The sequence below is a fragment of the Zonotrichia albicollis genome, chromosome 6 (assembly GCF_047830755.1).
Source record: "Zonotrichia albicollis isolate bZonAlb1 chromosome 6, bZonAlb1.hap1, whole genome shotgun sequence".
Classification (NCBI taxonomy): Eukaryota; Metazoa; Chordata; class Aves; order Passeriformes; family Passerellidae; genus Zonotrichia; species Zonotrichia albicollis.
This window is the reverse complement of record NC_133824.1, coordinates 6,234,492-6,257,202: the sequence shown is the minus strand read 5'-3', so window position 1 is coordinate 6,257,202 and position 22,711 is coordinate 6,234,492. Positions and strand designations below refer to the sequence as shown.

The 22,711-nt window shown below is 39.1% G+C and overlaps 1 protein-coding gene across 12 annotated transcripts in view; it reads right to left on the bottom strand.

The window, feature by feature from the left end:
* Positions 1 to 716: 716 nt before the first annotated feature.
* The window catches only part of BCL11B (BCL11 transcription factor B), a 95,967-nt gene continuing 73,972 nt past the window's right edge, over positions 717 to 22,711 (bottom strand). For 11 of the 12 annotated variants that reach the window (XM_026791145.2, XM_014264539.3, XM_026791148.2 and 8 more), the window contains one exon: positions 1,176 to 8,076. In XM_026791145.2, coding sequence (XP_026646946.1) covers positions 6,065 to 8,076 — 2,012 coding nt within the window. In that variant the 3' untranslated portion in view covers positions 1,176 to 6,064. Of the gene's footprint in view, positions 8,077 to 22,711 lie in introns of all 12 variants that reach the window. The other variant, XM_074542379.1, reaches the window with a different exon arrangement.

The window sequence follows — 22,711 nt, the reverse complement described above, 5'->3', positions numbered from 1 at the left end:
TAACAATTCTCTTATTTAAGATTTCCATGCATTAGGTAACAGGTTGGCTTGATAAAGAGCATCAGGACAGTGAACTGCCTGTAGCTGTCAGCTCTATCCTCAAAATGCAAATTGTGCAAAATTCTGCCTTTTAATGTTCATGTCTTTGTCCCTAGCTGAGAAGGAGGAGCAGATGTTTAGCTGCAGTTACATTTTGGTCTCACATAATACAGTCTGTGGCCCAAATTCAGGTCCTGGTTGAATTTGTAAGTGTTCTCCCTATTTGCATTGGCATCCAAAAAGCAGAAGATGGTAACAAACCTGAGTGCATGCACCATACGGTTACATTTATGGGGAGGGAAGGAAAAAACCACAAGCAAAGCACTTCTCAGCACCTTCAGAAAACTGAGATAATGGCCCCAAACATAGCATAATTCTGTATGAGAAATGTGTCTGTTTCAAGCATTATTCTACCACTTTCTCTCAAGACCTCTATTCAGGATATAGCTTGCATTCTATTTAAGTCCAAGGGATGAAAGCAGAACTTGAGCATCTGCTTAGCATCATTCAGGTTCTCACATATCCTTCTCAAACAAGATTTTTATCCTGATGGACTCCCATGGGAACTGACAGAAAATATGGCAGGAGCTCTATCTTCTGTACTGAGGCTTCAACCCCTTGCTTCCTTCTTTTTCCCCTTCCCACCCCTCAGTGTCAAAAAAACAGGAAAGACAAGATTTGGAGATCAAGTCAAATGTCCAATTTATTTTTATAACTTGAAACTGGAACAAACGTTGTTTTGAACGAGCGTACAAATGAAATGGTAGACACATGCTGAACTCAACATTGTGACAATACGGGGAAAAAAAAGAGGCCAAAAATCTTGTACAGAGAATAAAAGGAACAATAAATATTTCACTAAGCCATATTGAAATGACCTCCAGCCATCTCAACATTTTATCCATAATAAAAAAAAAAAGTGCTCTCGTTTTTTAAACAGAGCACAAATACCAAGCAATAATAAATAGTTCCAAACTTGTAGTAAAAGACAAAACCTCCAAGTAAACAACAAAAGCTCATACAATAAGTAATAGAAAAAGGTAATAAAAATATTTTGCCTTGCCGGTACAAATGCAAACAACTTAAATCAATGTTACTTTGCTTTGCAGTTCTAAAATACAAAGAGCACCATAAAAATGAGTTTGCCTGTGATAAACAAAACCTTGGACTGTCTTTTACATAGGACTGGGATGAAATGCTGATTTTTTTTTGACCCTTTCCTTAAAAATTTCTATTTGTCTTTCCAAAACCAGGTTTCTGCACCTGTCCTGTTGCCAGGGAGTCAACTGGAGTTTTGTTCTGGACTTCAATGGCAGCAAGACTACACACAATGAAAGTAATAAATTCAACCTTAAAAAAAAATATAAAACTAAAAGTGTGAAAAGAACTACGGCAGCATTCTAGCTATGTCCATGTTATATTGTGCTTATGGCCTAGTAAACTACGGCTCTTCTAAGCAAGAAGAAAAGGAGGGCCATTTCAGTATCACTACAGTCTGCAGAAACACAATCCTTGTGCTTTTGGGTGACTTATTGTTAGTTTCAGTGATCTAAGTCACAAAATTAGACAACTGCTGGTGTTAGCTATCCTGGATAATTAAAAATGACAGTGAAACTGAAACTCCTAAACAACTTACAATAAAATGAAAAGTGAAATTCTTTCTTAAATCAATTAATTATGGATTGAAAATGTACAGTTAGCTTCTGTTCTTCGTTGCACTGATGCAAGTCCAAGAGATTCTTCTGAGTTGTGTCGCATGACTGGATTTATACAAAAGTCAGAGATCTGAATCTTCACCAAAAAGTGAAAATGTGCCTTTAAGGGACCACTTTCCAACCTCAATTATACTGGAATAATCCAGGAGTAAGAGTGATGAATAATTCCTGATTTTTATCAGTTTAATTGAGATACAGAATTTGTCCAGAAGACTTAAGGGTGCAACATTCAAGCCAGGAGGGCATATATCTATCTGATAAGGTGGACCAAATTCTCCCTACTGTCACACCCATGCCTCTCCAATTGCTCCCGTGGTTCTGCACCGATGAAAGCAGAATAATTTGGCATGGCAATATATTTTTTTCTTGTTTTTGTTTTAAGTTTTACCGTCATTTTCTGCAAGAGCGGTGATCATTTTCTCCTCCCCTTCACTAAAGCATTAGTGCCTCTTCTGCCACGTCTTCCCCTCGACCCAAAAGGGAGAGAGTGTGAGAGAGAGAGAGAGAAAAATAACTGCAAAGAAGAGAGACATCAAAAGGTACAGGATTTCATCCCAGTCCCTCAAACATTCAGAAATTTATGGAATGTACAATTAGGAGTGAACAGCAGCAAAGCAGCTAATAACATGGACTGGCAAGACCTGTACACGGAGTCGATCCTGTTCTGACAGGGAAGAGGAGGGCTATGCCTGGACTAATTTTACTTCAACCCGATTTCAGCTGTACCAACAGCAGGCCATTTCACCATTTTATGTCAAAGTGATGCAGCAGCTCTCACTTTTTGCTATAAAAAGACTTTCTTCCAGAGGGCAGCGGCAGGGTGTGAGGAGCAATGAGTGGGGGTTGGCCAGGAGAGGGAAGATGTATTGGACATCTTGTTTGGAAGGAGGGGAAGAAATCTCCTCTCTCTCTCTCAAATCTGCAGGGAAGCTGTGGGATGTCACCCCAGACACCTTTCCAGGAACGGAATTTCTTTTCACACAAATAGGCAATATCCATCCAGCCTGGTTCAACCATACCTGGTAAAACCTTGACGCAAGGGGTCCAGGCAACTTTGAAGTTATTTAGAGCCCTGTGGGAACAGCACTTTTTTGTAGGCCATTTCTGACAAAAAATATATATATACAACTAAAATTATTTGTGAACAACAACAAGAAAAAAAAAAGTAAAATAAAAAAGCACTTAATTATTTTGTTTTGTTTCTTTTACTCAAAGGTCGTCTAACAACCCCCTTTTTTTCCTGTACAATAAGGACTTCACATACAAATTTTTTTTTATTTTTGCAATATTTTATCCTGCCAAATTAAAAAAATATATTATGGCAGCCTGTTTGTTTGTTTTTATTTTTATTTCCAAATTCACTAACAAAAAGGTACATTAAATCCCTTTAAAAGGACAAGCGTACAGTTAAAAAATTACAAGCTTCAGTAAAAATACAGCAAGTGCCTACATCATATGAATCAACCAATATCAATATCCATTCCAGAAGGGGAAGGGAAGGGGAGAAGGGGAGAAAAAAAGAGAAAAATAGGTACAGGTCAGAAACGTGATTTTTTTTTCTGCAAAGCAATAACAATATTAAGCACTTTTTTCTACATACTTTTTCTACATGGTGTAGCAATCACCTTTTAATCCCCGAATACAAGATTCTATACATTTTTGAAATAAAAATTCAACACCCAAGGCAGAAAAAAATTTACTAAAACTCAAGACTTTACAGTTACAGTGACAAGAACAAATTTATAGACCCACCATTTAAATTTTACTGCAACATTTTCAAGGAAAAAAGAAATTTTTTTTTTCTTTCTGGTTTTGTAAAATGCCCAGGCATTCTCCATTATTACAAATACTGGTCCACTTTTACAGTAATCAAGAAATTTTAATATATATAATATATACTAAAACCCCGTCACCAAAAGAAAACAATATACACATGGCCATTATGGCATTTTTTAATAACCTATTAAGCAAACTTTGAAAAAAAAAAAGATTGCTCAAACACACATACACACAATTTCTTTTTTACCCTTGTATGTATTCAATACTGTAAACGTATTTTAAGACAGAGTGCACTAAATTTAACTTTTAAAAAAAAATTAGCCGTTGTTCCTGAATTGTTTTTTCTCATTCAATGATAGCAACTTGTAATTTGTGTCATTTGAGTTTTAATTCAGCAGTAAATCATTTCCATTCCATTTCCTAAGCAGCGTTGTCCTGAAAAAAAAAAAAGGCTGAGAATAATTCAGCTAATGTATGTCCGAAGTTGTGCTGGGTATACATCTTCATTTGATTGGGTCTTATGGCATTTTCATGTCCACTATCTTCAACCAGTAATTTTTTTTTTAAGTAAATGTGGCTCTTTTTTTTTTTTTTCTAAAGAATGTACTTTTCTTGTTTTACTTTTTTTTTAAAAGTCTTTCCATTTCACAAAAACATTTTGCATTTGTCTCAAGAGACTCAAATAGGAAGATCAGTTTTCAAGGCACTCACGTCAAATTGAATGGCAGTAGAAAAACTGTCCAATAAATTATTTTTATTTATTTTTCTTTATAGTGCCAGTATTGTGAATGCCATGCTTAGCAACACTGACACTTAATCTCAGCTGTTCCTTTACAGTTTAACCCACCTTTGGGCCAAGTAGAATATGATGTAATTTCTTGTTGAGAAGCCATTTTTCTCTTAACCACAAACAAAAGATTTAAAGTGCGGGTCAACATAATTAAAATCTCTAACCATAATTGTCTACTGTTTGCTAATATTAGTTGAAAAAGGCTTTTAAAAATTTGGAATTTGAAAGTAGAGCAGGTGCATTTTACTTTGCTTTAATTTTTCTCTGTCGTAATGCTTTTATCTGAACACAATTTCATTCTGTTCCTAATTAAGTTGGAAAAAATCTTACTGACTTCAGTAGGAGCAGAATTTTGCCAAGACAGGTAAATTAACCAGAATTTATTTTTTCCCTTCTTATAATAACATCACTGTACAGCATCTAAGATAGTTCTAATATTTCTATTCATAAACCAAATGCCTGAGTTGAGGCTTTTCATTGAGAAATTCACACTTTCCTATCATTTAGCAATCAACTACAGCAAATATGGACTAAAGTAGATGTCCTAAATTCAAATTTAGGATTTTGTGGTTTTTTAAAAGAAAAAAAAAAAAAAAAAAGAGATGGCATTTGGCTCCTCTGAGGTTTGAAAATAATATTAAAATGCTCAAGATGTACTTTTATTGTCTCTGGAAAGAGTCACAGGAGGGGAAGAGGGAGGGAAAAACACTCCAGAAAGTGACAAACTGGCATCATTATGTTGCCATAGCTTTTAACAAGAAGAAACTATTCTATAGTAATGCACAATTAAGAATGTTTCTGGGTTTTGAGTGTAGCAGCCTTCTGCATCTATGTCTTTTTTGTTGCCATAACTTTAGTGCTGAAATCCATCTAGAAAAGGCCTCTGTCTTCAGTGACATTGTCAGTGCTACGTATTTGATCCAATTTCAAAAGAAAGTGCTAATTTTAAAGATTGTTATCCGCTGTACAATTTTGTTTTCCCTAATCTTCAAGGTTATTTAAGAAGATGAAAGAAAAAAAGGAAGGAAGGAAGGAAGGAAGGAAGGAAGGAAGGAAGGAAGGAAGGAAGGAAGAGAGAGAGAGAGAGAGAGAGAGAGAGAGAGAAAGAAAGAAAGAAAGAAAGAAAGAAAGAAAGAAAGAAAGAAAGAAAGAAAGAAAGAAAGAAAGAAAGAAAGAAAGAAAGAAAGAAAGAAAGAGGGAAAAAAGAAAAAAGAGAGATTTCAGTTTAAATGCTGGCTTCCTCACAAGAAATTACACACACTTAGCTTAAATTTCAACAAAGCAGCGGCCCAAAAATTATAATTTTAAAAGATATGTTTCTCTCCTACAATGCAAGTAATCTCAGGCTACGACTGGGTAAAATTAAAAAGGGATACCCAACAAAATTTTAAAAGAAATTTAAACAGAAAGAATAAAAAAAGTACCTGCACATGCCAAAAAATTACAAAAACCCAATAAATACAGAAATTATTGCACAGTTAAAAGGCTCCACAATTTTTACTGCCTTAATCAACCCTCGGGTTTAATAGAACTTTGTAGACACAGGTTATATTTAAGTGCCAAAGTCTGGCACCTTACCATAGTTATGCTAAGTTATGTTTACGGAGGCAAGTTAGGTCATCTTTTCTCAGTTGGCAATAGTTAAACTGTACAAATAAAATGTTACCTAGACCCCTGAAATTTAACCTAGCGGAGGTGGGGGTGGGCAGGGGGTGGGGAGGGGGAGGTGGGGGGGGGGGCCTTAGCTTCTTTCTGCCTGCTCAATTTTGACGTCATTTGTCAGCAAATGTTCTCCATGCCACTTTTTCATGTGTTTCTCCAGGGTGCTGTAAACACTGAAGGGCATCTGGCAAATGTCGCAGCGGTAGACCTCCTTCCCTATCTGGCCATGCGTTTTCATATGGCGCGTCAGCTTACTGCTCTGGGCACATGCATAGTTGCAGAGCTCGCATTTGTAAGGCCGCTCTCCAGTGTGGCTCCGACGGTGAACCGTCAAATTGCTGCAGTTCTTAAAGACCTTGCCACAGTACTCACATGTATCGCTCCTGCGTCCTTCCTTCGAGCTGGGTCGCCCGGGGCCGGGTCCGCTGATGTGGGGGGTGCTGCCTCCGCTGGCCGTGCCGCTGCGCCCTGAGAGCCCCCCGTCCAGCATGTCCCCCGGCGGAGTGGAGAAACGCAGGCTCCCGTTCTCCGAGGAGTGCTCGGAAGAGGTCGCGAAGGGGGATTGTCGGGAGTCTGTGAATCCGAGGAACGGATCCTTCATGAAGTGCCGCGATGCTGCATACCCTACCAGCCACTGGGAGTAAACGTTTTCAGAAGGTATTATCGTTGCTGGTGGCAAGTCCAAATCTTTCTCTACCTTTATTCTTTTAGAGGAATTGTTTAAACTGGGGCTCGTGATAGGTGTTGGCTTGCGGGGGAACAAGTTTGGGAAGGGTTCACCCGGGCCAAAGTTTCTTCCGTTGACCGTACCTTCCTCAGTGCGGTCCAGCTCTCCTACCACTGAGTCTTCGTCACCCGGATCTCTCTGACAGAGGTCTCGAGGACACAAGTCTCGCTGGTCAGAGGACCTTTTCATGAAGCTACTCCTCTTCTGTTTCTCAGCTAACATGTCGTTATATTGCTGAATGGCACCTAGACTTACATTCTCAATGACTTTTCCCAGGACGAGGGATTTCTCATCTGGCAGCGACTTGGAGCCATTTTCTCGATTACGACTCAGCTCTGAGTCCATACTAAAGCTCGACTCTGGCCGGCTCTCATTTTCAAGCTCCTCTTCCTCCTCCTCCTCCTCTTCCTCTTCTTCGTTGTCATGGCCCAGGGAAGGATCGCTCTCATTCCTGAAATCTGCCTCACTGGATTTCAGTCCCTCTCCAGTGAGCTCACTTGTGCCTGGCTCAGGGGAACTGGTGGTGGACAGTCCATCATCTGACCTGCCTGTCATGGAGCCAGCTTTATGCATATGCGTTTTCATGTGGCGTTTTAGCTTGCTGGCCTGGGAGCAAGCATGGTCACAGAGCTGACACTTGTAGGGTTTTTCTCCTGTGTGACTGCGCCGGTGCACGATAAGGTTACTCTGGAACTTGAATGTTTTCCCACAAAATTCACAGGACTTGCTCTTGGCCTGAGGCTGGGGAGGCGTAGTGCTGCTGGGGGGCATGGGGGGCAGTGGCGGGGTGCTCAAAAAAGGTGATTTAGGACTCGGCTGGAAAGGATTCAACAGACGATGCATAGGGTTGGTGCGACTGGGTGAGACTGGCGGAGGGGTGGAACTGTTTCCTGCCAGCTCTCGAAGCCTTCTGGAGAAATCCATCGCTGGGGACTCAATTGCCATGGGGTTTAAACGCATAACTCTGTCAAAGGCACTGGGATGCTGGGCAACTAACCCCATTTCTTCGGCACTAAGGCGATGTGGATCCAGATGATGACGAGGCGGTGGGCTGAACAGCGGAGGCGTGTTTGGGAGCCGACCCTCACCAAAGCCAGGGTGTTCACGCAGGATGGGTCCTGTCATGCGCAAAAGGTTGAAGGGGTTGTTGTCTCCAAGAAAATTCATCAGCGGGGACTGTGCAACAGTCTCCGGTCCCAGAGGAGGAGGGATGGTGATGCGTGGAGTAAGGGAACTGTTTGAAGGGCTTGTTTCCAGGTAGATGCGGAATCCATGTGTGTTCTGGGCATGCTGAAGCAAGAACCAAGCGCTATTAAAAGGCTGCTTGCATGTTGTGCAAATATAGCTTGAAGGCTCATCTTTACCTATAAAAGAAAAAAACAGAAAGAACACTTAAAAAATAATACAGCGGAGAACATTTAAATACAGTTGGCATTCACTTTATTTTGTTAACACACTTCCTCCTTGGCGTTTCTGAAAGAAGGATTTAATTGCAACGTATTGACTGATATAAATTGTTGAACATCACATTTACTCACCGCACTTATTCACTTAACATGTATGACAAATATCACACATACGCATTTGTGCTATATGCGTTTACATCCTCTAATTTGCAAATAAAACCTTCTTTTATGACGTGTAAGGATCCAAATCCTTTCATGTGTTTATTCCACAAAAAGGAATTTGTTTCAAGGGATTTATGACTACAGACAAAAACCAAGAAAAATGCGGTGTGGTAGGTTTTACAAGGCACCTGTAAGGACCTTCAGTGTCATTTTCACTCTCTCATTTTATATACTTCATGCAGCAGTCCCTTGAGATCTTGCTGAATTTAATTTATACATGCTTATGTCATGCCAGCACTTCCATTTTTAAAATATTATGTAGCTATTTAGCCACAAAAGTCCTATTCAAGTCAACAGGAGCTTGGAAAACATACCCTTGCATAAACCATTTTGACGTTCTTTTTGCCAAAACACCAAGAAGCCACTCAAATGAAACATCCGGTAATCAAAGCCGACAGCACAGTTGCAATTAACAGTAACAAATGTCGGGCCATGCTTGAACCGGGTCCCAAGAATTTCTGAGCCTGAGCCTGCCCTCCAATGCAGAAATGCTCACCAGAGCCAAAAACACTGTTCTGTTTGCTTTTCTAGCCTCTTGGAACAACTGCATAAAGGTGGAAAGCATTCCTTTAACCTTGATTCAGCTTTACATAAAGGACAGGTGTGGACAAGTCTGCATCACAGTCATAATTTTGCTAGCTAGAAAATTCCGGTCCTAGGCACAATGTAAACTATGTGGTATCTGCAAAAAGCACTTCCCTCTTTTCCCCCCCTCCTTTTTTCAATGCCTCTGCAAGACTCTGATAAATTCATAAATATGTGTCAACTTGAAAATCATGATCCAGGATTTGTGTTGTTGTTTGTTTTTAAATGATTGGGAGGTTTCCTGAAAAAAAACCTGACCATTTTGGAAAATCAAAAATTAATTCCTTGCTTGCTTGTTTGTTTATGATAGCACATGTTTTGTCTTACAATGGCCCCACTGAACCTAAAGGCACTAAACTTCCTGAAAGCTCAATACTTGAACCAAGCTTCCTTTCTGACCCATGGTGGAACCAGGACACAAGCAATCCCTGATTCAGCCCCTCCATGGGAGCTCAAATCCAAAGCTGAGCTAACAGAGCCTTTCTAGAAGGGACGCTGCCATTCCCATAAGCCTGTTGCATGAGCTTGAAAATTAAAGTGTTTATAAAGTGAACAAAAACATATTATCAAAACTACCTTGTAAAGAGCAATGACTCATAGCAGACCAAAAAAACCCCAAAAACAAACATTTGAACTTGGGCTCATCAAGAGAAGCTGATTGAATTCCCCTCTTCTGGCTGTTGCAGGAATGACTGCTGCTAACAAAACCTACAAAACCTTAGACAAGGAGGCTAGAAGATTATCTGCCTACCTATCAGCCTGTCAGTTTATTTAATCTTATCAACCAATATGCATCCATAACAGCATAAAGGAAAAAGCATGTATCAGATTGAGACATATTTACAAAGGTAGGTGATAAATGTGGTGCAAATCTTCATGCACTTATTGATTTAGTAGGGCTGTTGCTGTGGATAGCAGCTTCAAACCCTGAAATCACTGAAGCTGCCTCTTCACAGCCAATAAAAAATGTACACAATACAGTAGACATTTCTGCCTGGCTGATGTGGCCCCCATGCCCTGGCCCCATGCTCTGTGTCTGTATGGGCCAGACACAGTTGCTTTGATTAATTTCTGACAATCAGTATTGGAAAAAAAAGTTTGGGAACTGCCCTTGGCTTGGAAAAAAGTGCCTGTAACTACTATTGACATTAATGAAAGCCACATACAAACATGGAAAGGAACTGATACATTATCCCTTAAAAATCTACTCAGCACTGAAGCAGTTAGGAAGTTTTATGTCAGCTTTGCAGCCAAAGCAACAGTAAATGCTCCCATTATTACTTCAAATATTTAAATTTCTGTTTCTTACAGAAATATTATGAAAATGTCTAGACCTTTAACTTTTCTTGCACAGCAACATGTGTAGTATAAAAAGTGACAGAAATCACTGAAGCAGACTAAAGTATATAACATACTCTGTCAAAAGCTTTTTTAAACAATATGTTTTACCTCAGCTCACCCTAGAATGGATTTTAATAAAGCCCCTTCCAAAGTGTGATCTAATAGCAAATGAAGTGCAGCATCTTACAAGGTCATATATCTTCAAATTAAAGAGTGCTCTGCACCCTTCACCTTCACTTTATCCACTCTAATTAATTGATTTATTACCCACAGCTGTTCAATTCTTTCATTTTTAAAGTCACAGCATGCACTCTTTTTTTGTTGTGGGCTTTTTTTTCTTTAAAAAAATAAAGTGACTGAGTGTCTGTGTATGTGCATGCATTCTCTTTGCTTAGCTCAAGAACTGACAGGAGGAAGAAAGCAGCTGTGTATTAGGCAACAACAACAGCAACATGTTTACTTCAGAAAAGGCACAAACGTAAGAAGGAAAATTCCTGAGCAGGCTGAGGATCAAGGCCAACCTAAAACTGAAATGGCTGATTAAAAAAATTACCCTCAAAATGGCAGCTGACTGGATGCTTGCTATTACATGTTACATGGAACTAAGATATTTTGGTTTGTTTTGCTCTCCAAAACTTCACCTACATGAAATTCAAGAGGGGAAAGTAAGTCCCCACCTTTTTAGTTTTCTTTCAAAACGACAAAATTAGTGCTACTAATGATCTAAGATTTATATGCTAGCAGCCATAGGTCTTATCTCCCTTGTTTGTTTTGTTTAGCTTTCATGTTCCTCAGGGCTCCTCTTCAGGAGACCTCAGCACAACAGCAAAATTGACTGTAGGCTACCCAGCTACTAATCTCTGACTGATTCATGAATGTTCAAATATGGATACATATATATATATATTTTTACAGCCCTCAAAGACGCTGCCCAGACTCCCTCTTTAAAAAAAAATAGAAAAAAATATTAATTACCATATTATCACTTTTGGTTATCTTGCCTAAAAGTTGCCCAGAGCAGTGTAGATGCTCACTTTTATGAACAGAACAATGTCAAAAAGTCTTTGAAGATCCACTCTGAACATTTTTATGATCAAAAACTTGCTAAATATTTTAAACATGCCCAGAAACAGCCATGCATTGCTCAAGAATGAGCCTTACATTTAATAAGGCACCTACACTATAAAAGTCTTTGTTATAAGGCTATTTTTGATATATAGCTATCTTAATCCCTTGCCACCTGCACTGAAGTCTGCCTAAATACCAACTTTATGACAACTACCTATATAGTCTTTGCCATATGCAGTCTTTATCACTTTAGCATGTGCTTCCCTTTGAGCATGTGAGTAATCAACATCAGTGAAACTTAAGCATAGGCTGAAGTGCTCTGTTGGATAGTGATGAAATTATTCATGTGCTTAGAGTCAAACACAAGCCAAGACTTCATTAATACTGTTCATTGAATTGCACATGGTTTCAATCCTACAGTCTGTAACTAGGCTTGAATTTCAGGGCTGAGAGCTGAAGTATAATTTATTTTTACAGTAGTTCATAGATATGTGTATGTACAGAGATGAGACATCCAGGTCGCAGCTCCTGAGCAATCAATTGTAGCTTCCAGGTTACAGTAAAGCCAAACAAATACTGCCAGTGTAGACATGATAGAGGTTTGTAGGGCTGAATCCTACTAAGACCATTTAAACCCTAAGGTATGGCCTCATCCAATTCCTGACCAAAAGGATAACAGAGTCATAGAATGGTTTGGATTGGAAGGGACCTCAAAGTTCATCCAGTTCCAGCCCTTCTGTCATGGGTAGGGACATCTTTCACTAGACCAGGCTGCTCAGACTTCCATCCAGCCTAGCCTTGAACACTTCCAGGGATGGGACATTTGTAACTTCTCTGGGCAACCTGTTCCTGTGCCTCACTAACCTCAGAGCAAAGAATTTTTTCCTAATATCTTATCTAAACCTACTTTCTTTTATTTCCCTCTTTGTCCTGTCACCACATGTCCACATCTATGAATCTATTCATATCTATGCCAGCTGCTCCAATATCCGGCTTCAAAGGCCACCAAATGGAGAGCCTACAATCTTTTTAAAGTCTACCTCATTCCTTCTCTCCTTTACCATCATTAAGATTCCCCAAGTGCCTAATCTAAATCTTTCTTCCTGCAATTTAAGATCTTAGTATATTGTCCTACCCAGATGTACATGCAAAACACAGGAAACAAGTTAGTCTGCACCTCACAGTTATCATCCAACCCATGGATTTGCCGCTGAACCACTTTGTGTCTTCTAGCATCCCCTTCTCCCAGTTTGATTTGGAAATGTTGAGGGACAGTTCACTTTGTATTGGAGTATTGAGTGGCCATGTTGACTATTTTCAGTATGAAAAAGAAAGCTGTCTTTCCGATTCGAATTGCTGAGTTCAACTCCCAACAATTAGATCTTGCTGTATTTTTACCTGGGAGATTAAAAATCTCTCTAGTATCATCTCCTAAACCAGGTCACTATAAACTTTGAACTTATTGAACACTGCTGCCTTTTCTGCATATTATGACAAAAAATTGTCTTTTCCAGAAATATTAAAATGCGTTCCCTCGATTAGTGCATGACAGATTATGTTCCATTCAAAATGTCAATGCAATAAGGAGCCTTTTTCATGAACAGCTCTAAACAAAGCTGAATTCAGACCCTGCCTCCCAAATTCTGCCCTTACAGTAGACAGTGAGAAAACATAGGTCAGAACAAGACTAGACAGGGTCTGTAGACATCCACCCCACTGCACCAGTCAGCCTGAATCCCTGACTTATCTGTCCCCTGCAGTCTGACTTACATCCTTTAGTGATATGCAGATCTTCCTTGCCCAGTTGGTACATAACTTTATATGTACCCTGGATGCTGTGCGCCTTTACCCTGGAGATAAAAATTTCCCTCAAAATATCCTCAGTTATTCTGGATACCATCAAACAATAATCAGTGTGAGATAAGAACTGTTGAGAATTCATTATTTTCTGCTGAGCTACAGTGACATCCAGTGCCTTATGAATCCTCCCCTCAGCATGCCTGAGTAATTCCATTAGCGGCAGCAGGGAATGAACTCCCCCTCGTTTTAATCACCCACCCATAACCCCTGCCAGGACTGCAGTGAGGACCTGCAGTCAGGTCCATAACCACTGCCATTCCTTACCTCTAGCAGTACTTTCCAGATAATGTTTCTGGTTCCATTTTACAAAGTTACAACAGCAGCAATAAAAAATGTTAAGGAATTTTAATGTTGGTTTACTGCACCTTTAGAAGTTCAGGAAAAGTAGAAACTTGCAAGCTTTAAAGAAAGGACACCTTTTATTGTAGCACTCAGGAACAGACATGTATCTGGTTCCTACAATCTTTCCTCCAATATTACTCTCTTCTCCACCACTTGATTTTTAATGAACATATAAATAATTACTCCTTGTTATTATGATGGTTACCCTAACAATGCCAATAAAGGTAGCATGGATGCTCCATAAAAAACACACCTTTAATTGAATTATTATTAAATTAAAATGCCATAATTGAGAACACAATTTTAACAAGTTTCCTTATAAGACCAGATGACATTAAAGAGAAGGGCATTAAATACTGGAAATATTAAGTGTTGCATGGTGAAAAAAATATATCATCATAAGTGGTTTGACAGATCACCCAGACAAGGGCCAAATGCTTTTCAGGTGTCTGCAGTGTTGATCTGCTATGTGACCTATATCAGTTCATGCTTAGTGCTTGGTTTGGTCTGCAAAAATATCTCTAATATATTGAGTATAGTATTCAGTATTCAGTATTTGTGCTGAAGGGGGTTTATAAGCCATATTACAACTTTAAATTTTCCAAGTTAGCAAGAACTTTTATTCTACCTATGTTTATAATAGAATAAACATTATCTGAGCAGACACAATACTGAGAGTTTTACCCTCCCTCCCTGCATTCACTGAGCTGTTTGGAAGTGCTGCTACCTCAATTTCAGAAGGACTGTCTCAATAAAAATTAAGATAGAAATGTAAAGTAGGGTCCAAGTCTGGGTGTGAATCCCCCCTGCCAGTCCAATGCAAGTCACTAGCTTTAAACAACAGACACAAAAGTCCCATATCTCTTTCTACTTCTCTTAATATTAATTCTGTTTTGATGGCAGCAAGAACTGAAGATGAAAAACAAGCACAACTCCATCCCCATAGTTAGCACAGTTCATCCATCCCTATACTCCCTCATCTAAAGAAAGGGCTGAAGAGAGTCTTGCAGCACATCCTGCTGAGGGTTACAGGAACTATCACCAACAGTTAATAAAGTTAGTGTCAATTGGAAGCTAAAGTTGGTATTTTATGACTTAACAAGTTGCCTGCAGTCTCACAGCCCACGCACCTCCAATTCTACGCTCAGATAAACAGCCCTGGTCTCCTGTAAATCTCAGCCAACCTGAAGTGCATCTCAGTCAAGAAGAGTAGATGAAGGTTTAGGTGTAAAAGCCCAAGTATGAGGGGGCCACAGGGCCTGTCATCATCTGGAAATGGGGAATCTTAGGATGAGGCCAGTCAGAGGAAAGAATGTGACAAGGAAAGAAAAATGAAATGCTTTTAAGAGGTGGATGGAAAATCAGGGGTGTCTGAAGAAAGAAGTAATCGTGAGGTGTTACTTCTCAGCTACAGAATCCTATTTCCTCCCATACAAGGCCCTGTTCTCTTTTCCTACCTTGCCTCTTGATAGCCTATCTCCTCCAGTGCCATCTTCAACACAAGAAAAATCACGACTTCATGCAATATTCTTCTCCCACACACTGCCTGTATGTTTTACAGCTTTCCCCATCCACTTTCTACCTTGACTAGTGAGGCTGCAAGCTCTCAACAGAGATTATGCAAAGAAGCTTTATGCCAAGAGAACCTACACACCCCACAAGACTCTATCATTCCCTCCACTGATTTTGATTAGTGATGTGAATATTCTTGAGAGCATTTTCTACCTGTTGGAAACTATCTACAGTAGCACTGGTTGACACAAATATTAAAAAATATTAATATTACACTACTGTTAGTAATGAGCTAATAATTCTTCCTGTGCTAAAGTCAACTGCCAAGCTCTAGTTTTGGTGGATGAAGTGCTACCCCACTTTTGGAAAACTATTTTATTTTCTGAAGCCATTACAGCAGTGGTTTTTTCCTATTAGGCAGAACTGCAAATGATCTGTTTGTCACTCTTGTAATAATAGATATCTATTTTGCCAAATTAACTATTTTATTAAATTAGGGGAAAACCAAATGAATTAATTACCAATAGAGAGTTGAGAAGTCAGACTCTCATGCTATCTACAGCCAACATTTCAGAACTCCAAGAACAAAGAGCATGAATCCTTGAAAATCTGAGCAATATCAAGCTGATACACCTTGCCAAACTCTGATTTGAATTATCCTGCTACGAATTCAAAGTAGCTGTGATGATCACCGATGCAGACTTTTTCAAAATTTTCCAGATAAACCATACCAGGTTGTCACTAACAAGGATCTTAACTAGACTTACAAAAATATACCAAGTTGCAATTCATTTGGTTTTTTTCATTGAACTTTCCCCAGAAGCATATTATATGTCCTCTCTGGCATTTATGCTTATGAAAAAGGAGGAGGCTGCAGGCAGACTACAGCCATGCACAGCACAAACAGATGCTTCCTGCTTCTTAATGGACATGGGCGACCTTTGGCTGAAGCAGCTTGTGTTCAATGGTCCCATTTTCTGTGAGACTTAATCATACCTCAGATCTGGACTGCCAGAGTCACATAAATGAACCAAATGCACAGCTCAGTTTAATTTCTAGTGCATTACAAAATGGTAATATTATATTTTTAGGTATAAAATGTCAATAGGCATTTTGGGCAACTTCCTTCTGGATGTCCAATTTCTCACTCCTTAAAAGAGCTTCTGGCTTACTGGAAGTTAATGTTCAGCCTACAGAAGTATAAGAAATGCTTTTACTTAGTGCAGAAAAGGAAAGAAAAATGGGTTGCAGAAGTTGGAACTTGTGACACGGGGATTTTTACCCAGAAACACCATTTAAATGGAAGATAAAAAACATGTTTGTCATCTCTGAACACCTTCTCCTAATTGGTGTTAAATCTAAAATGCAAAGGCAATTTATAAAGCAGAGGAAGGGAGAAGTGTGAAAAGTAAGGAGCAAACAGGAAAATCAATATTAAAAGATCAATAGTGAATGAGTTAACTTTTAAATTAGCCCTTTGTGATACAACAGTTTCAACTAACTCCACCTTTAGCATCTAAACAGCTTTGTGTCTTTTAGATAGTTCCTTTGAACCTAAAACATCAACTACCAGACTGAACAGATGTTTTACAAACCTGCAGCATAAAATAAGTGAAAACTAACAGCTAAAATGGGGACAATGGTACAGAGGGGCACCGTACCCACTCATGAGATTAAAAGACCATAGGACTATCCATGGCTGGTGGTTTAATATATAGGATCCCATTTACAGCACTCATGAAAAATCCTTGTACTGCTCAAGGACACTTTTAGGCCTTTCCTTTGCATAAGGTATTCAAATGCATTTGAAATAATGTCAGTCTTTCCTACAACATATGAAATATGCCAGCAGCTTCCCTTTAAATTGGTTTCCTGTAAGCAGTTTTGTTTGAAAACTGGCAAGTGCTGGGATTTTTTTTTCCCACAGACTTCTAAGGTGCCATTTTCTCATCTTCCAGTCAAGAATTCTCAGTAATCTGAATAGGAACTAAATGGAGGGTACATGAAGGAAATTGTCCATGTCATATAATGGAAAAACAAAAAGTAAATTAGAAAACAATAAAAAAAGCCAAAGGGTGAATACAAATTTTCCTGGGATTCTTTTCCCCAGGAGTACTTCTGTCTGTTTTACTACAGCTATTTCTTAAGGGTATTAGGTGTCTATTCATAGTTGCTAAATAAAATAGCATTTTTGTTTTAATTCATTGCTTCTTTAACAAATGCTAACTCCCATTTCTGCTTCTTTAAATCCACAAAATCTCCACATTCAAGCCTAAGAAGTATTGTAAAGGCTGTAAATCTTGTTTTAATGGAATGTACATTTAGCTATGAGGAGATAATTGACGTTATGGAGGGCCTAGATGCTGAATTATATAGGTTATCTAATACAAAGGGGACTCATTACCGAAGCACTACAAACAAGTAGTAATATATGTATATTGTTCTGAGTGGCGTTATAGCAAAAGTGTTCAGGTCTGCAGGGATTTATAAAACACAAGAAAACAGCAGACATGCACTTGTAAATTTGTCTCATTTGTCTCTGAAGTTAAAGGTTATTCCCTTGATCTGAATTTGTAATAAAAACATGCTAGACTAAGGTTTGTAGAGAATGTTTGAATATGTAAATTGTGTATAATGATAGGCAATTATAGGGTAAAAACTGGACCTTATGAATGTTAGAGAATTGCATGGAGCATCAAAGTATTTTCCTTCAGATGAAATATTTATCTTTTATGCATGTTATAAGCACTTTTTCAAAGGTATTCAGCAACCTATTTGAGCAGAGAGTTGACAAAAATCAAACCATTACAGCCAGCTAAGACTGTGGGCTTATGCACAGGAGAAGCTGCAGCTTTTTACAGAATATACATAATAAATCTCTTGAACTAATGGTTCTGGAGATGGATCCTCAAGGACAAGTTCCACTGATTTTCACTCCCTTAGATGAAAGCTGGTCAGATGTTCCTGGATTTTTTTAAAAAAGATATGGGGGTGGAAGTGTAAGGAGGGAGACTGCAGAGAATAACTAGGTAAGAATGTGAATTTTCTTGGATTGATTCAATGAAGCTCCATTTTCTCTCCAGTTTGTTGGCTGCTGTTTTCAGGGAATAATAATAATATTTAAAAAAAAAGGATGCTCCATCAGGATAGAAAGGAGTAAAGCCAGGAGATCATACTATAGTTTATGCTACTGAAGATAAGGTTTTCTCCTTCTCTGAGCACGACAGTCTGTTCAGGTTAACCAACTGCAGTGTTAGAATAACTCCAGCCGACTTGTCACAGAGTACAAAAGTCATCAGCAACTGAATGTTCTTTTCTGCACCGCAATTAAGACGAATCAATACGACGTGCCACAAATGGTATTTTACTCTCAATAAGAACTCGGGCTGAGTTTATTCAGAATATTTTAGCGCTTCCCCAGGGGATTTTGGTCCGACGCAGATGGCAAATAAAGTACTCAGCCTAGGGCTAGAGCACATTATGCTAATTCTAATGTCAGATGTACTTTAATATACAGCTCTATTTAATCACCCCATTATTTCACATTTCCATATGAAAAACCTGCGGCACTTCTGCAGAGCTTTCACTCTGCGACAATGCCAGCTTCCTTCAACTAGCTCACTGTGAAAGAGAAAAGAAGACTGGTCATTCTCGCCAGTCAAAATGTTACAGTTTCAAAGTTTCAGTATTCCTGAATTTAAAGTGGGTCTTCCAGTGCAATTAGCAAATCGCTCGGCTAGAATGCTGATATGTACAAAATGCTAAGGAGGTGTGATTGAAAAAAAATAAAAATAACAGCCCTCCCTTTCCAGCTCATCTGCTCACGCATGCAGACATAGGCAGGCACGTACCTCAAGCCCGCTTGCAGAACAGTAATAATAAAAATAATGAAAATATTTTCATAGTGCAATTCAACCAATATTCTCAACACTTGTCACTAAAACGTTGCTATTCCCGGCTGCGTGGCTTCCGTTACTTAGAAGAACAGACATGGCTGGCACAGCTGCCAACCTACAGATGTCTCTGAATAAAACCTTCCTTGTGTATCAATAATTTTTGCCTGCAACAAACTACACCTCTAATTAGGTTTTAGAAGGCACACACCTTCAATATGGGCCACTACCCAAACTATCTGCAAATTTACCTTGATGCCCCTTCTCTTGAATGTAAAATGATTTAAAACTGGATTTACATTGAAAGGAATGAAGGAAAAGACTTTGCTCTGGCGCAGTTTTTCAAGCCATGTAGGCTCTCAGTGTGCAGACAGGGAAAGCAGAAGCAGTCCTTGGAGCACCTCTTCAGCATCCAAGCTTCCCCTTCTAAATAATTCTGTGAAGGATCCTTAATTCAGCATGCATGTACAACCACCAGTGAAATGAGTTGCATGGTCTCAACAAAATCTTCCCTCTGTTTGGCATAACTGGGGCTGCGTGACAACCAGCACTGCTCCTCAGCAAGAGCCAGGTCAGGCCTAGATTATACAGAGCTGTTATTAAGGAATGCATGAAGCTTAAGTCGATAATTTTTTAATCATTTCATTAAACCTAAAACATATTTCACAGGAAAAAAAAATGTATTTAGGAAAAAACATCCTTTTTCCTCTTCCAACCACCCAATCTGCATCCTTTAAAAATTGTTCAACAATGCATGCAGCAGCCAGCACCTGGGGCCAGATCTCACCTGGTTTCACTGCTATGCATCAACATTTAAAGACACAGAACTGCACTCTGTGCCTTGACACGACATATGCCACGACTTCCCTGTCCTAATTTGAACACAGAGGATGATATCCTTCACAGTCAAGGCAGAAATTATTACATCTTCAAGCTTTCTTTTATTTTCATATGCATACACATATCTAAATGTATGTGTGCATGTATGCATATATGTATGTTTATACATATATATTATTTTGTCTCTGTTAGACTGGCTATGAGTACAGCATTATGCACAAAGGAAAAGGGCAGCTCTGGACAGGGCAGAGGTCCATCCTTCCTCAGCTTAAACTAGACCTTCAAACCCATGATCTTACCATGGGAGGAGTATATGCAACAGTTTCACCTCACTGGAAGTTTTGTCTGAATGTTAAATACAGCTCAAGCTGATTTAGTAAATTAGGGTGACTTTAAGATTTGTTTAAAGTGAGGTCTGTCACTCTGAGAATAGTTAAATTAAAAAAAAAAAAGAAGAATAAAGGAATGTTTAATATCCCAATGCAAAGCCCACCAAAGTCAATATGAATCTTTCCACTGGCTTCAATGGGCTCTGGAAGCAAGTCTTCTTCCACACTGGGATTTGTTAGTCTCAAGACACTGTCTTCAGTAGGGATAAATCTGGTTGTGGTGGTGTAGTTAAAAGAAGATAACTGATTTCACAGCAGCTACAAGCCTAAAGAACTCAACTGTAAATATTTTAGAGGAATAAATGGAGACACGAATAGTAAAGTATCTTATGTATCTTTAGTTAAAAGGAAAAGCAGTTGAAATATATGAAATACATAAACTGAAATTAATCCTTGGCAATTCTGTTGCTTTTTCTTCTGCTGATACTATGTTGATTTTTAGAAATAAAAAAAGGACAATAGCAGTTCGCCCTAGGTCTGTCCTATTTCTTTAGCGCACTTTAGATAAACTGCATTCTTAAACTCCATTTTTAAGAATTCTGTTGCTACTAGCAAAACAATTCTTAGTAACATATTTTTTCTTGAAAATACACAAATTTGTGGAATTCCATTTAATTTCCATCATTACAGAAATTTTTGAATGCCAGAATGTTTGCAGACACATCTACACTAAAAGGTTCCTACAGGACTCAGAAGTCCTGCAAAGGAAAATCCAGCCTGAGTGAACAAAGAAGGAAAATGAACAGAAGCTTTAAAAGCCTAAATGGGGAGGGGGCACAAGGAGGGGGACAAGGGAAAGAGGAAGGTATAAAATACTCAGATGAAAAATAAAACCCATTAATTACAGAGGTAGGAATCTTGAGGGTTGCTCTAGATAAAGCAGTTAAATTGCAATCTATGACTATGAAGTTGCAAAAGATGAATCTCCAATCATACTTCTTGAAGTGCAAAGATAAAAATACAACTTCTGCTCCTTGAATAATAATCCTGATCTTGGCTCAAAAAGAACATCCTAAAAACTTCATATTTTATTTCTATACAATCCAGATTGGTCACCTAAGAGCAGCATAATTAAACAATGCTAAGCATCCCAACGCCTCGGAGAATGTGCTGCTTGAAAATATTTTTAGAACAATCACTGTAGTAATTCTTCTTAGTTGTAGAAACACTCCAAATCAGAAAGTCAATTTTTCCTCTATTTGCAGAAGTGTGCTGGTTTTCACTGGAAAGGCGCCTGTGTTTTGTTTGGCTGCTGTTCATATACTGCCTTGGCAGGATTTCCTTGGATTGCTTACAGTGAACATTGCTCTTGCATACAGTAGCACTCCCATTTTAACCGTCCCAGCCACACGTTTTCTAATAACACACGGAGAGCTGCAAAATCCCTATAAGCACAGCTCTTTAGAGCAGCAACAGAAGGGGGTGGGGGCGGAGGACCGGAGAGGGGGAGGCTCTGCCCGCTCAAAATCCAGCGCTGCAAACAGAGGAGAGTCCTTTTAAAAACAACCAATGTGAATTGTGTTTTAGGAGCAGCTTTCCAGGGAAAGAAAAATCATCTCCGAGAAGATTCAGCTGATTCACCGAATCTGAGCTGCACAGGCTGGGCTCTGAGCATCACTGAATTGGGTCCTAAGTACTGTTTATGTGCTTTTTTTTTCTTCTTTTTTTTTTTTTTTTATATTTTTCCTGCCCTTCTGAGGAGTGTGCAGATAGCTTAATAATTTGTAGGATTACCTTGCATTTTTGAAACCCTGCACCTGAGCCTGTGTTTCTCATGTGCCCCAATTTTTTTGCCTCACCATGGAGAGGCTGGGGTGCATGGAGAACACAGGGCTCCACTGTGAAAACCAAACAGGCAGGAGAGACGAAAAAGAAGGACATCTATCTCGCTGCAATAGGAAACAAATGCAGCATTTCTACCTAGGGCTGAGCAAGAGAAAAAGCCAATAACAAAACCGTTATTCAGCTCCGTGCCCTTTACAAATAGGACTGACTTGTTAGTGGACAGCTGCGGCTCAGCCCCCCTCCACACCATTCCAACTTGCTGCCTTTGCCACCCTGCTTTTGGAGATCAGCACCAATTTGCATCTCCATGCATCTCATTTCTCGTTAAGTAAGTTGATTAATTTGGGCGAGGGAAGTTGTCATTCAAAAAAACAAGAAATTTCCACTTGCATAATTTCTGCCTTTCAAAACCGGCTGACCTCCTCCCCACCGATCCAGCCCCCACTTCACACCTCTCTTTCTCTGGGTCCCTTTCTCCCCCATTCCTGCTCCCTCCCTCCCTCTTTCCCTCTTTCTCCCTGTTGTTTACAAAGGTTTCATTATGTTTTCAACTAATCAGAAAGGCCTACTAATACACAATTAACATGTGACTATAAAAAAATAGCTTCCAGAAGAAGGAAAAGTAATTAAGTAGAGAATGCTTTTCAGTAAGTGCTTGCTTTAACCCATTGTCAGAGAACAGAGTGTAGGTTAGTCCACAATGGATGGAACAGATGCCAAGGGCGAAATGTTAAAAGCAAATAAAAAAGGGCATTA